Raw genomic sequence first — 15,418 nt, 5'->3', positions numbered from 1 at the left:
GAGGTGGAAATTAGCTTTTCCAGTGTGCTTAAGGGGAGTCCTTCAGCTGCTGGTCTTTCTAGGCAAAAATAGTGCATGTGGGGAGAAACCCACCATCAATAGGATCATGCTGAAGAGTTGTCATGACTGCTCAGTGTAAGTAGTAATATTTCAGTACAGGCTGTATTTCAGAAACAGGAGTCACACCTCATGGAAACAGAATGGCTTCATTTCTTTTCAGTATTTTTCTGAGGTCCTCTTCCATTAGGTTATGCTTTTCTTTCTGTGTATGTTGCATTTGCACACCTGATTCTATGTCTCAGATATACAGTGCATCTACACACTATTAAAGAAAAAAAAAGTGATTTCAGTATTTCTACTAGGATTCTTTATCTAAGTGACATAATACTTAATGAGCATAAGATCTGGGACAGGCTCAGATACACAGAAGTATTTTTATCCAAGAAGAAATAAACATCAGTTTTAGCTCTGGGAAGCTTTCTAAAACTCCTGCCCTTTTAAAACTCCAAGCTTCATAAATACTGTAAAGCATTAGGCTGAGAGGAAGAACTGATCACTTGACCAGTAAATCCTGATGTTTGATTCTTTGTTAATACATTTTATTTGCTGGAAAAATACCTAAGTCCTTTATCCATATGTTACCCTGTGCTGAAGGGGATGAAAGGACAGAAGAGGAGAAGCAAAGGAGCAACAGGTGTTTGACATGTTCCTCCCTTGCTCCCTTCCTTCCTGCCAGAAAAGTGTACAAACATTGTAGAGCAAAGTATGTGCTTGGGGAGGGGAAAAGGAAATGCTCAGGTGTCCTTGCTGCATGCAGCTGACTTGCAGAGCAGCTAAGAGACTGGGTGATTGTATCCTTGGATCACTGATTGGGTTTCCATAAAAGAGCTCAAAACTTTGTGCTGAAGGAGTGGGTGGTGCATGAGCTATAATTTGTCACCTGCAGTGTGTGTGGTCATAGCTGGGGCTCTTTGGCATTACAGACAGGTCATGAAATAAAAATATGGATTCCCTCTGCCTCCCATCCAACACTATTCTACTTTTCTGTTTTCCTCTCCTTTCTGTCTCACTTGAAACACAAGACAGCAATTTCTTTTGTCTTTTTAAATTATTTTTGTCTTTGCTCTGTGTGGCACTAGACATCACAAGTAAACCCTCCATCTCTGTGTCTCCTGCACTACTCCATTAATGTTGCTGGATTTGCATTTGAGACATAAGTGCAGAACTTGACCCATGATCTGAAAATAGCATTTACCTGAAGTCTGCCATCCTGAAATGTTTGGTGTTCCAATGAGTGTTTAGGTCCTTGGGTGGGTTTTTCCTGCTGTCATTGTGAGGTCTCACTCTCCTTTGGTAGTTTCCTAGTGGTAATATTGTCTGGGAATGAATAAAAGCACATATAATGTCTTTCTAAGATCACTGATTAACAAAGAAGAGAATGCATGAGAAATGTTACATAAAGTTCAAAAAGCAAGAGCCTGATTCTATCTTTTGGAACGAGAACAAGTACAGAAAGTGAATTCAACAGCTCTCTGTGCTAGAAGGTCACCAGTGTCTCTGGAATATTCTGTGTTTGTAGCTCTAGTGAAGCCTGATAAACATTTTCCCTACAGAAATGAACAAAAGTTGTGAGAATGCCTTATTTGGTGGTGATTGTTGTTATTCTTTCAGTACTGTTGGGAGCTCTGCTTGGGAACAGCTACAGTGTCAGCACCTCTTTCATGTGTGTGTTCAGTCACTAACAACTTCTGCTAAAGTAGCAGTAGTTTAATACTGCACAAGCATCTTCATTACATAAGAGCAAAATCAGGCATTTCATGGAGTTTATTATGATGAAACCTGGTACGGAGTGAGACTTTTCCAGGGACCCATCTCCCTTTAAGCTTTGAGTTTTATATGTTATCCCAGGTACTCTTGGGCACGACAGTCATTAAGGATTCAGCTGCAGCTTTACCCAGTTATGTTAATCCAAGTACCAAAGAAGGAATCAGAGCACCTGATGCTCTAGCTACACTGATGCATCATGTGGTGCAGTAGCAGGGGATTTGTGAATGAAAATATTGGTGCTGAGGACCCAGTGTCCACACTGCACACTGCTCAGGGACGGAGGGCAGTACTTCAGACTGCCTTTAATCTGGTCCCATGGACCGAATGCTTGTCACTGGTGGGTGGCACACATTCCCTGTCAAAATTCAGTTTATGCACTCTGGCTGCACCTGATGTGAACCAAACCATGGAATATTTGCTTCCAAAATGTATTCTTGAGCTGAATTAACATGCTGTTAGCAGTGTACCCTTTTTCAGCTCTTACGGCATAATTTTCTGTTGCAGAAGGAGGACTGATCTGAGGATTTTGCGTTTTATGGATGGCTGCTTTAAAAAGTGCTAGCTGTTTGGTGATGGTTATCACCATCAATGGGTATTGTCCATTCTTCAGGTACTTGGTTCTCAGCCACTTTTATTCATATCAACCACAGTTAATTTCAGTTTGTGATGATGTGACAGATTATGACCCACAGCAATGCCAGATCTTGGTCACTGCCTAGTCCCTTGTGTCTGCTGGGATTATCTCTGGTGAGTGGAATGAACAGTCAATTGTAGCCAGGTATATCTGGAATCCTCACAAGATGCACAGGCAAAGCTGAAGTGCCAGCCTTAAACTGGTGATGTGCCAGCTGTAGGGATGTTCCCCCTTTCCAGGAGTAGGTCCTCTATGGGCACTGTTTTCCACATCTCTGTGCACACCAAGAAAGGAGAAGCAAAAGGAGGCACAAGGGACTGCCTTGTGTAGTAGTCTCTGGAAAATTGGTGAAGGGAGGAGTGGCAGTGCTGCAGGCTCTGCCACCGTGTAAAAATCTCATCCCAGATTCCCACACATGAGGTTTCTGAAATGGTTAAATGTCCTTCACCTGTCATGTGGGTTAATTTCTAGGGCACTGATCTCATCTCAGAGGATATCCCAAGGTATGTCACAGGTCAAAATAATATGTAAGCTGCTCAGTGTAATCAGCTTGTTGATTTCTGCCCTTCAGGTCTTCCTGAAGAACTTATCAGATACTTGACGTAGCTCAAGTCTAATGCTGAACTCTCATTTGGGTCTCTGTTTGGTCTGATAGACTGAGTGTGTATAACACAAAAATTGGTCCTTGTGAGGTGCAATTTTTTTTTTTTTTTTGAGGATGCTCAGAAGAATCTGTTATTGTACCTAAAATTGAATGTTTTCATTCTCAGCTATTGAGCTGTCTGCCCTCAGCAGAGGGCAGTCTGTTTTACACATTGTTATGGGGGAAGAATTTGTGTTTTACTAGTATCTCTGATTTTTGGGCATCTGAGGAAATGCTCATTCTTACTGATCAGAAGTTTTTGTCTCATCACAGTGGTAAGTTGGACTTGACAGAGGATCCTAATAATTAACAGATGTAAACAAATCTGGAGTCATGCAGGCAGAGAAAGAGCAGAATGACAGGCATCTGACGCAGCAAACCAGGAATTATTATTCCCTGTCTCTGCAATTTCTGTGAGGGTTGTGGTGATCATTTTATTGAGAAGTTCCCTAGCAAACTTAGAGACATCTGTTCTGTCTTCAACTTTACATCGACATTAGGGGCTGCTCCTTTTATTTCTGTGTGAAGCCATGGTCAATTTTTCCTCCCTTCAAAACTTGAGGGATAGAACTTGGGGATTATGACAGCTGAATGGAAGCTTCTGAAAACTTCTGTCTTTACAAAGTAAGAGGCAGCATCCAGAAATGAATCTGATGCTTATTGATCAAAAGCTGACATGAAAGAAGTTGGTTCAGGCAAGCCACATAGAGTCTCTCTTGATGACAGCGTCAGTGTTTAACTTCTCCAGCTGTATCAAATTTTAGCAGCATTTTGAGGGATTTATTTCTTTGTTGACACTGGCCCTAAGCTATCCCAGGACAGAAGAAAGAGGGTAGAACCAGGTTCTGCCAATGTGGAAGATAGAGGTGGTTCTGTTGAGCTGCACTCTTGTGGCAGCAACAGCCAGGGTTGTCTCATTTATCACCTTGTGCAGTGAAACGTTTCCATCAGCTGCCCTTCTCTTCCCACCCAGGGTCTCACATTTGCAATCAGGTCAGCTTTACAATGTAAGGGTTTTTCTCCTTCCCCAGTCATTGGTATATCTGTTTTCTTCTGCTGATGGGCCAGGTAGGGCAACTAGGTGATAAATTCCAGAGTTAATCCTGAATTTCTTCCTTCTGAGGTTGTCTCTTCAGTCTTTCCATGTAAACTGCCAGAACTTTAAATAATGGCAAAAGGGTAATGCTGCTTCATCCTGGACAGGAATCCAGCCTGATATGCATCATGCCCACCTTTGTCCCCTGGTGGCCTAGTGATCTGATCCCACCTTGAGTCTTACTACCCTTTGTGCCCAGCTAGTTCTTTGATGCTGACCAGGAATAGTTTTCCTTTTGAAACTAGTGTCCCCGACAGGCCTCCTATGATTTAGTAAAATACTAATATTAATGTACACCTTGTAAAAAATGTGTTGTGATGCTCTTTCAACTGCTGGTAGTTTATCTGTTGCTTGATCCCATGTTGTGATTAATTTCCCAAATATACTTGGTGGGGCCCTAAATGCATTGATTAAATTGAGGCAAACCACAAAACAGCCTTCTGGCCCTTAACCTTTCCCCAAATCAGAGCTGTCTGTGAATTCTACACTCTTGCACAGGTGAACACTGAGTTCCCCCTGCTTTGTCCCCTGGCATATCTGTGTTAATCCACCGAAGATTCTGAAACACCACATGGTGGGTTTTATATTGAGAAGGAACATTTCACACACTTCTTCTGGCTCATGTGCACATTGGTCCCTGCCAGCGTGCTGGTGCCTTGGGATTCTGCACTGCAAGGTAGTGATTGCAGTGCCTGAAGGACTTGGCATTTTGTATCTCCTTTTCCAGTTTCCATGGTTGCAAGCAGTAATTTTGCAACTTGGGGATGGAGGCAAAAGTGTTGCACGGTCTTGTAAATTTTTTTATATTCTTTTTGACATGTTATTGCCTAATAGCTCTCTGAAAGAGTCACTGCAAAGCTATACTAAAAAATACATCTCCAGAATAGATTGAAATATGGAGGAGCTACAAATGCACTTCATATAGTTTCAGGGAAGTGTGTTTTTTGGGGATAATTGTTGATTATCTTATTGCCTTACTGGTAGCCTTAGTTTTTCAGATAATTCCAATGCCCACCATTCATATTAAGTCATGTTAGACTTTGGTGTCTCTTTCCATTATATTTCTTTAGTAAAATGGTGACATTTTAATTGTGGTTGGCACCCCCTTTGTTTGAAGGAGTTCCTGGTTTGCATGTTTGGTCAGATTACTTGACACAGGTTGAAATTATTAATTTTTTTTTTTTCATGGAATAGCTTGAAGTAAAACTCCACTGAGCAGGCAAGGTTCTTATATGCTGTCATTCTGAGCTGTCATCTGAAGAGTTTGCTCTTAGCACAAGAGCTAAGTAAAATGCTTGCTTTGAGAGGTCCTGTAAGTACACAGCTAAGAAGTGAATGGCTCCAGGATCACCCCATAATCACTGATTAATGTAGACACTCTTTGTGATTTGTTTGTGCTGAAGAGAAAAGGGTTGGATAATTAGCTACTGTTCTTTGAAAAAAAAATCTTGGTTATGTTTTGTATATGCCAAGTGAGGATTTTAGACATCTGGACATTTCAAGTGGACATTTAGAGATCCACAGGGGTGGATTCCTGATTCTCCACAGGCAACTCGCTATTGGGTTTGGATCTTCATCCACCTTGTTTCTAGCAGAGAAAAATGTAATCATAACTTTATATATAAGCTGCATTCTTAAAACAAGTTCATGGTTATGATCTGGTTATCTATTGTATATTGATACATCTACACTGATACAGAGAGTTAGAGGGATTGTGTGTGTCTGTTGTGTTTAATTTGTGTACCAGTGGACTTGATAATCAGGTGATGTGCTTCTGCAGATCTTTTGGAAAATTTCTCCAGAAAGGGAGTGTTTCATTATTGAGGCTGACCAACTCACATGCTATGGCAACCACAACTGTTTTATGGTGATTATAGTAACAACTCATTTAGCCATGAGGAAAAACTAAATGAAAAACCAAGCACCCCATGGCAATTGGAGGTGAGGCAAGAAAAAAAGAAATTGGCAACTATAACCATCTGAAAGCTGTGGTTCAGAACAGTAGCCTTATATTTCTTTGGAAATAAATCAGCTTTATTTGGAATATTTAACTGCTAATCAAGTGAATGAATTAAATGGCTTTATGTTAGATCTTGAGTCTGCTCACATCTCCTGCTTTTTTGGCTGCCTCTGTCTTCTCTTCATCTGCAAACAATCACAGGTGACAATGTAAAAATAGAACATCCTAAGAGATTTTTGAGATCCTGTGTTATTCTTACGGGTATCTTTTTTCCATTTCCATCCATCTGCTCATCTTTCTTTAGAACTGGTTTAAGCAGCTGAATTTTGTGCTCCTTTCTTTTGGAAACGGTGATTTCTGATCAGACTTCTCTGGTAGGTTCTTTGCTGGCCTTTCTGTCATTTTCTAGCTTTTTTGCCAGTGCCCTTTCTGAGACTGGTCACACTTCCAGTAACTTTCCTCATAGTTTTACCCTGCTATGTTTTTCTAGTAAACTGAGCTGTTTCTGGTTGTAGGTTGGTTTTAGCAAGTTTTTCGTTGATCTTAGAATGTTATGCCTTTATCTAAATCTTCATATATGCTGCTTTGTTCTTGTCTAACCAGTTCAGTTTCAGTTCTCGTTGGTCTTCCTGGATATTACCAGACTTTCAGAGCTCAAATCTAGTTGTCTTTTTTTTTTTTTTAATTCTAGTTTTGTAAATACATGTTCAGCATTTTTAATCAGTGTGATTATATAATAGGTTTAGCACCAGCTTAACCTAGAGGCTACCTTAAAAAAACTAACTGTGGCTGTGTTCTTTAGATCTTGCATGTATTCCTGGCTTTAATCATTCCAGTAGCCAGAAGGCATCTGGCTACATTTGTAAGCATTTAATCAACTTGTTTTGCTAATTGTTTATACTGGAATTTGTTGTTAGCATCTGGTTTTACTTGAGGTGTCTAAGGTGTCTAAATATCTGTCCGGGCTTCTGTCTGTCAGTCTCTTCAGGAGCTATTTCTGCTTTAATCCCTTCCTGGAAACTAGTGAAGAATATTAAAATGGTCTGGATTTTTAACACATAGTTAAGGATATTTAGGAGGATATTTAAGAACTTTCCTTAACATAGCCACAGAGCTCTACTTTTGTTTTTATTGCCAGTTTATTTTAATCTCTGTCCTGTGCAGTATTGAGTCATGCTAAAAATATCTTCATTAGATTGCCATTGATCTATGGCAGGGCATTCAGGCATGCTGTGACTGAGTCCTGTGATAACTTTGCTTTAATTAAGTTATTAAGTATATTGGAAAATTAAAACTCTAGTAATTTTATTTTTTTTTTCATATGTTCCTTTTCTAGGATTCTCAGATACTTGCATTGATTTATCTAGTTACTTTTCTTTAGATTTGCCTGTTAATTTTAAGCTGCCTTTGTTATCCTCTTGGAAATTTTTTAAGATTCCAGACTTTGTACTTAATACATATTTTGTGACTGACTGAAGCAGAACATTTTATACAGAACTACCATTTAAGAACTTTGGAAGAATTTTAAAATCAAATTGTTATATAATACGACAGCTAATCTGTGTAACAGCTTTTTAATGGAATATTGGGTTGGAAGAAAAATTGATTTGGCATCTCTGCTTGGTAGTTTAAAACCAACCAGACACACTGGCTAGCCATGCTCCTTCATTTTGCTTTCTAGCCTTGTAAACATTTCCACATTCCATCTGTGATGTCTAGTCCATGCATGAATAAAATATGAAGTAATTTAATACCCCCACATAATATGTCAAGGGGGTTGCTGTTTATTCTCAGACTTGAAACTTTTTAAGATCACGTGCTGAAAGCTCTCGGGGTTTTGCTACTCATTTGGGGCCCTGCCTGTGAGGCTGTGGTGTATGAACGTGCCATGTTCTCTGTAGTGTGGAGACAAAAAAGAGGGGTTTTTTGTACTTTTACTCATATTGTGACTGAGGAGGAACAAGGAGTTAGCTCTGGGTTCTCCTGCTGTGTTTGGAATCACAGAGAGGGGACAGAGCCCGTGGCCATCCCAGGTACCAGCCCCATGGGAGCTTCCATCCAGCAGGCAGCTGGGGCTGGATCACAGGAGGGAACTGGGAGCCTCTGGAGTGCTCTACCTCCAGGGCAGGAACCTCTCAGGATGCAGGTTACAGGCCAGGTGAATGGATGGAGGCTGTCTCTAACATGTTTGTGTCCTCACCAGCCCAAACCTCGGTGCTGGAGTCATGAGGTGCTGAGGGCTCACGTGTGCCCAACGCTCTTTGTGTGTTTGTGTGTGTCCAAAGAGTGTTCTCTGCTCTGCGTCTGGCACATTGCAGAGCTCTGCTTGTGCAACCATGCACTTGGGCCAGGGTGCCAAGTGTCTGGGCTGTTTCAGTCCCGGGTAGGATAACTTCAAAATGTATTCTTATTTTGAGGGTCTGTGCTGCAGCATTTCCAGAAGCATTCAGTGTCTGTAGAAACATCGGTGTGACACAGTAGTGGCAAAAATCACTCTTGCACCTTATCTGTGTCGTCCCTAACTCCTCCCTCCACACATAAATGAAGATTACAAATGTGCCTTAGCCGTTATAGTTATTAGCACATAGCCCATAGTCAAAATTTTATCTAAATGGGTAACCTTGAGTTCTTACAAAGACTTTTCTTTCTTGGTGTACATCAGTTTAAATAATGAAAAAGAATACGGTTAAAATCAGTGTTTGACTAGTAGTTACTAAACATGATTTTTACTTAAATAAGAACATAGTGCCTCTGACAGTGAAAAATGGGCACCAAAATAGCTTGAATCTGTTATTTTAAACAGCCTGACAGCTAATATATAGTCTATATCTAAGTGTGAATGAGATGTGAATATTAAAAAAGGCATTAAAACAAGTCATTGGATTTCTTTATCTGTAGTGCTTTCTTCTCAGAAAAGAGGACACCACCACTCCAGATGATGACCTGTGTTTTGTCAATTAAATTGCTGTAGGTTCCTTGCTGAAATAATTATTAGGCAAGCCTTCCTGAAAAGGTTTGTGACTTGCATTTTCCCTGTACTCCCTCCTTAATTACAATTCCCTGGCAGAGTCCAGATTGCTCAGCAGACTGCTAGACATTAGAAAATCAAATTCAGATATATCAAACTATGATCCCACATATGAAAATGACAGACTGTAGCAAACATGCTTGAGTTGGTTTTAGTCTTTCAAATATCCATTTTTTCCAGCTTGCCTTTGTATCCAGGCATTTGTTCAATACATTGCCATAGAATATTTAAGGAAATACTTTCAATAATATCTTTCCATGAGGACAGTATCTTCAAAAAACTTCTTCTCTTCACTTTCCATTTTACATCAAAAAGAATTTCTAGGTATAGAGAAGTATATTTGCAAGTTCCTGCTTGGCTCTTTGGTTTCATGTTAGTCCATGATCTGTAAAAACTTTTCCTTGGACAATGAAGAATGTGTGATACATGCAGGGTGTAATGGGAATTGTGGTTTTGTAGTGAACAGTCTCTGGAGTTGTCATACAAGTTTTATTGTGTGCTAAAGCCATCTGTGTGAGTTGCTGTTAGCAATATTGTCTGGGCAGCCCTAAATCAAATCCTGAATGGGCAGGACTGCAGAAGGCAGGTTTGTACTGGTATCCTTCAGGTTAAACCCACTGATGCCCAGGCTTTTTTTCCTCCTGGCATAAAAAGTATTAGCAAGAGGTAAGTTTATGCTAGCTGTCCTTGTTTCACCAAGATCTATCTTCTGCAAACAGGCTTGTGTTTACAGAAACCAAAGTGAAAATAGCATGTGAGCAGCATAAAGGCACTGCGGTCCAAATAGTTGTGTATTTGCATAACTGAGCAGTATTTAAAGGACTGGCTGGCCTACTTTGGGACAGTTCACCACACACTTTTCCTTAAGAGTTTGTTGTCTCCAGGCATCTCTCAAGAAGAGGAAGTAAAAGGCTCTGATTCTAAACAGCACTGTTTTCACACAGAAGTAGAAAACGACTTTAACTCTCTTGTTCCAGTTTTTGGTAAATGGACATTGACATGGACTACGAAAGACCCAACGTTGAAACTATCAAGTGTGTGGTGGTTGGAGATAACGCAGTGGGAAAGACTCGTCTGATCTGTGCCAGAGCCTGCAACACAACCTTGACTCAGTATCAGCTGCTGGCCACGCACGTCCCGACCGTCTGGGCCATCGATCAGTACCGTGTCTGCCAGGAGGTAAGGGCTGCAGGTGTGCAAGGTGTGCAGCACATGCTGCGAGGTGCTGCTGCTGTTTCTTGGCAAGCCCCACCCTGCCAGGATGCAGCAATGAGCTCACAAGTATTTTATGAGTGACCTCTACTGCAGCCATGCTCTGATACACCTCTCGTTCTAAAGTAATTTCTTTATCAAACCTGTTTTTAGGGATATAAATATTCTGCCTGATTTATAAGATACATCTTTTGGTAAAAACTGCATGAGATAGACCCTTGACCTAGTATGTTTTGGGCCTTTTGATGGGGTGAATTACAAAGTAACTGTCTGATGGAGGGAAAGAGAATGTTTTGTGTGTTCTCTTCTAGGTCCTTGAACGCTCAAGAGATGTTGTGGATGAAGTGAGTGTTTCTCTCAGGCTGTGGGATACTTTTGGGGACCACCACAAAGACAGGCGCTTTGCTTATGGAAGGTAAATTGATCCAAGTAAAATTTTAAGAAATACTTGCATTCAAACTTGGTGGAAATAAATTGCAAATCTAAATTTTTGAAAGCAAGGACTTAGCAATCACGGGTATTCATGCTCCTGCCCACTGCAAAGAGGATTATCTGCTGGAAGGATTAAAAAGATATAAATATTTAAAAAGCAGCATAGTTTTACTATGCTACATTTCCTTGAACAGCCTGCTAAGCTCTGTCAACAACTGTTGTCCTATTTTGAATTTTAAAGTACGTTCTCCAAAATAAGATCGTAGCTTCAGAAAATTGAACATGAGCATTCTCTGCCTGTATAAGCAGTGTTTGATATAATTGCCTAACAAGCAACAAACAAGGAGAGATGTTGGGAAATATCACTCTCACTCAATGAAATATTTATTTTATTAAAACCTGTGATGTTGAATGGGCAGCTAACCTCTTGAGAGCAGAGCTAGATTCATGAAAGATGAGGCTCTTCTGTATATCCTTAATTAAAGCTGAGGTTTTCCTTCTATGAATATAAAATGTCTCTTAGTGAATCAGTTAACCCTGGAAATTCCAAAAATACATGTATAATAAATATATATTTATATGAATGTGATCTAGATTTTTCCAGTGTGTATTATATATGTGTGTGTATAAACATATGTTTGTAAAAGTTCAGCATAGTTTCAGCAAGGACTGAAGCCAGTGATAGTCTTTCTGGTTTGTTTAATTAGATCTGACCTTGTGGCAGTACAGACAGCAGAACAGCTGTATTAGGCAAATACTGAGCTGAAGGTGGGTTTTGGACATGTATTTTCATAACTCACTTTTGAGAGGTCTCAGTCCTCACACATTTTTTTCACCTTGTTGAACTTTTTCATAACCTTTTCATATCTGCTTCAGTCACTGCAGTTGATCAGACCTTCACAGACAGACACATTTTTTTTTCCAGCTGGGAATGAATGCCCTTTGTAGAGTGTCAGCCCCAGCTTTCTATTGCATGTGGCCAAACTGTACTTACTGTCTTGCTGTTTTTCTTCTCTCTGTGCTGCCTGATGACACAAGTGACTTTGAAGGAGGATGGTCTTTTCTATTCTCTACCTCTTAGAAATACTGGAGAGGGTTCTGCTGGTTGAATCCACCCATTAAATTTTCAGGTTTCAGAACTCTGTATGTTTGTACAACACTCCTTTGTGTACAGCACTGTTAGTTGAGTTTTCACAGTCATGAATTACCTGGAATTTTCTGTCGGGAAACAACAACACATCTGGGCTGCACAACCTGTACCATTTGTAAATAATCTCTGTGAGAGAAGTTACAGACTTTAAGGTAATATTTACCTTCATATTTAGTGCTACTGGAAGATGTCCATGGATACTGTTTTACCTTTTGGCAGCACGTGGAGCCTACATTGATAAATTTGGATGTAACTTCATGTTTCCACTCACTGCTCTGCTTTGATGTGGCCTCCCGATATTCTGCAACAGATACTGTGTCACTGAGAAGATTACTGGAGATTAGGAGAGCAGAATCAGGCATGTTCTGAACCCTGATCCCACATTTACTGACAGGATGGGAGAGGGAGGAAACAACATACTTAGATTCTAATCCTGCAAACGCCAAGGAGGACGTGAATAACTTGAGATCTCGAGGATTAAGCATATGAACACAGTGATTCATTTGTGAGGTTTGCAGAACTGAACTTGTGTAGAATGAGGTTTGCTGTATCCTAATTAGCTTTAAAAGGCTGTTCTGGAAGCCTGCTCTCCTGTTAGTGGTTTTTCTGCAAGTCTATTAATGAAGAAAGTAACTGGAAGCTCTACAGAAATACTTTATAAATAGAATTTCAGTTTTAAAATGTTGTGATTGTAAGCACTTAGGTACTTGCTTGTTTTAAGAATGTTAATGCTGCAGTCAAAGCAGGCTGTTTAGTATTTCATCTGGGCTGGCATTTTAAAACTAGTTTTTCAATGCTGAATGTTCATATTTCTAGGAATTTATTTTAAATCATGTCTGTACATTGAGCTGTAGTCTAGTCAGCTGTGTCAAGTCTTGCAATTCAGTGAAAGGCCAATTTCATGGAAAACTGTTCAAGGTTACACCTGCAAGTGCCCTGTGTTTTGATTGTCTGAAGAATCATATAATAATATAATCCTTTGGTTCTCTTAAAAAAATTCTGTGCATCTGCACCTCATGCAGGGGAAGGCTTACTCCAGCAAACATTCAGCCAAGACCTCTAATTGTCCTAAACCTGTGTAACAAGAACCAGCAAGTCATTAACTCGCCTGCTGCTCCTTGGAAAAGTTTGCTCCATACAGTTCTAGAAAATGTTACATAAATAGATTATGCTATAGATGACTGGGTGAACAGTTAATCAGGCTTGTAGCACAGATAAATCCTTCTTAACTTTATTTTTCACAGATAGAAACATGAAAGGAGGGGAAAAGGAATCTATTTTCCACTATTTTTGTGTGACAGGACTAGAGAAACATTTGAATGCCACTGGGGATGGAATAGTTAATGTTTCTCTGCCATCCCTTAATGGGAGTATGGAGAGTGAGATCAGCTTGCATTCTGCTCTGTGGTGTTTAGTTTAATAATCACACTCCTCTGGGAGCTTTGGGAAACAGTTCCTGACAGCTTAAGGGAGTGAGGGGGATGTGGCTGCAGAGACTTGTGGAAATATTTGCTGCAGTTTGCAGAATGACATTTTTCACCCCCTTAGACTAAAGTGTGTGCTTTAGTTTTGGAAATATCCTGTTCAGTTCAGCTTAAGGAGTATGTGATGCCAAACAGCCAATTATTAATAATCTCCTGTAGGGTTTCATCTGGTGCACAATCATCCCAAAATGCTGTAAAATGATAATGCCTTGGTTATGATTTAGTGTATTGATTTCCAGCTCCCAGCCACCTCTGTGTTTAATAACAACCTACCCTGGGTGCTATTGTATTCTCTAAGTCTGCAGATGAGGTGTGAACTTCATTTAAAGCCCGAGTTGTTATTCTGTAGCAGTTTCTCTGGGAGGCAAGTGTAAAGACAAAACATCTTAATTTACATTTCAACTTGTCAGGATTCACTATCTCCCATTCTCTTGTCCAATCTGGTTTTGAATGAGACTGTCAACATATCATCATGTTCAAGCTAATCCTAGAAGCTGGCTTGTAGTTATTTTTCTCCCTTTTTGCATCCTTTCTTTTTTTTTTTTTTTTTGTTTTTGTTTTCCTCCCTCAGGTGAACATGTTTGGCTAATTTGATAAATAGCCTCTGTATCCTGGGGGTTTTTAACATGCAGCTCTAGTATGTGTAAACATAAGTACAAACCTGCAAAGAGTTAATTCAATCAAATATTTATTCTCAATACCGTGAATGGGGGTTGTTAGCTAATTCAGCCAGGATGACTTATTTACTTGCAACTTAAATATGAGCTGTAGACCAAACAAAATCTGTTCATGCAGCATGGACAGAAAACAGCTTTTTCCTCATGACTTACAAATGTGAATGAGTCTTGCTGTTAGACTGCTGAGAGAGTCTCTTAAAATAGGTTTAGAATATTTCCTCTGTTGTGAATGGATTTTGTTAGCCTTGTGGGTATTGTATGCATGCAGAGGAACACATGCATTCAGCTTTCTGTGTGATTACAATTCCCTTTACCAGTTACTCCAATGTAATTGAATCCCTAAAAATATAGCTTTGGAATGCTGCTGAAAGGAGTCCATGAGAACAGAGCTTTAACACTGATATCTGAAGACTTCCACCAACCTCTGTCTAATTTTTTTTTCCTCAAGGGACAACGATGATCCTGTTTCTGTAAGAACAAAACCAAGGTAGCTTTGATGTAAAATGGTACTTGCATTCATCAAATTCAGTGAGATTAGGGTGAGGTTTGTGGCTTCACAGAGTTGGTCTGCCTTTAGTTAGATCAGTGCCCTCTGTCATGGAGCAGCTGGTGCCTGAACTGAGGCTGGGCCAGCAGCTCCCCTCCTTTCTCCAGAGAAGGTCTGGGGTTTCAGAAGTGCCTTGTGAATGAAAGCTCACACATTCCTTGTGCCTCTCAAGCCATTGCTGGCCTGGGATGGAAGTGGTCCTCAGAGATGTCTCTCTAGAGCAGAGGTACTGAACAGACACAGGGCAGTCTCTTGCTCACTAGCAGAGGCTCAGCTGATGGGGAATCCAGTTGTTTCAGGTGTCTTCAGCTCTGCTGCTTCCTCTTGTCACATTTTCTGCCACAAAAAAGCAATAGGCAGTATCTTCAAATCATCTTCAGCTACCCAAATTTGTGAGCCCACACCTTCTACTTTACAGTGGTTTATAACCATTTAGGTTCATCATATGATCATGAAGAACTGTGAAAAACCATTTTTACAACATATACATGTATTTGTCATGATTTTTTTCTCTTTTGAGTTTGACTTAGGCCCAAGAAAGACTGTGATAATGAGAGAGGGTCACATAGACAGCTTTCTGCAATAACTTTATTTTGATAGGCTATGTGTATGCACTGTTTTTTTTCTTCTTCTGTTACCTGTGTGAACATTTGAGGTTCTTTCATTCAGCTGATAGGGAAGTAAAGGCTTTATATACTTGGGCCACTGAAATTAATGCAGACCTGCTT

The 15,418-nt window shown here is 40.1% G+C and overlaps 1 protein-coding gene across 3 annotated transcripts in view; it reads left to right on the top strand.

Moving 5' to 3' along the window:
- RHOBTB1 (Rho related BTB domain containing 1) overlaps positions 1-15,418 on the top strand; it is a 49,252-nt gene that overhangs the window by 19,255 nt on the left and 14,579 nt on the right. For 2 of the 3 annotated variants that reach the window (XM_063164032.1, XM_063164033.1), the window contains exons 3-4: positions 10,166-10,367; positions 10,712-10,815. In XM_063164032.1, the coding sequence (XP_063020102.1) occupies positions 10,176-10,367; positions 10,712-10,815 (296 nt within the window). In that variant the 5' untranslated portion in view covers positions 10,166-10,175. Of the gene's footprint in view, positions 1-10,165; positions 10,368-10,711; positions 10,816-11,537; positions 11,601-15,418 lie in introns of those variants that run through there. The other variant, XM_063164034.1, reaches the window with a different exon arrangement.

Source organism: Melospiza melodia, chromosome 9 (assembly GCF_035770615.1).
Source record: "Melospiza melodia melodia isolate bMelMel2 chromosome 9, bMelMel2.pri, whole genome shotgun sequence".
NCBI classification, from domain to species: Eukaryota; Metazoa; Chordata; class Aves; order Passeriformes; family Passerellidae; genus Melospiza; species Melospiza melodia.
Note: the sequence above shows the minus strand (reverse complement) of the source record. Positions and strands in the feature narration are given on the sequence as shown.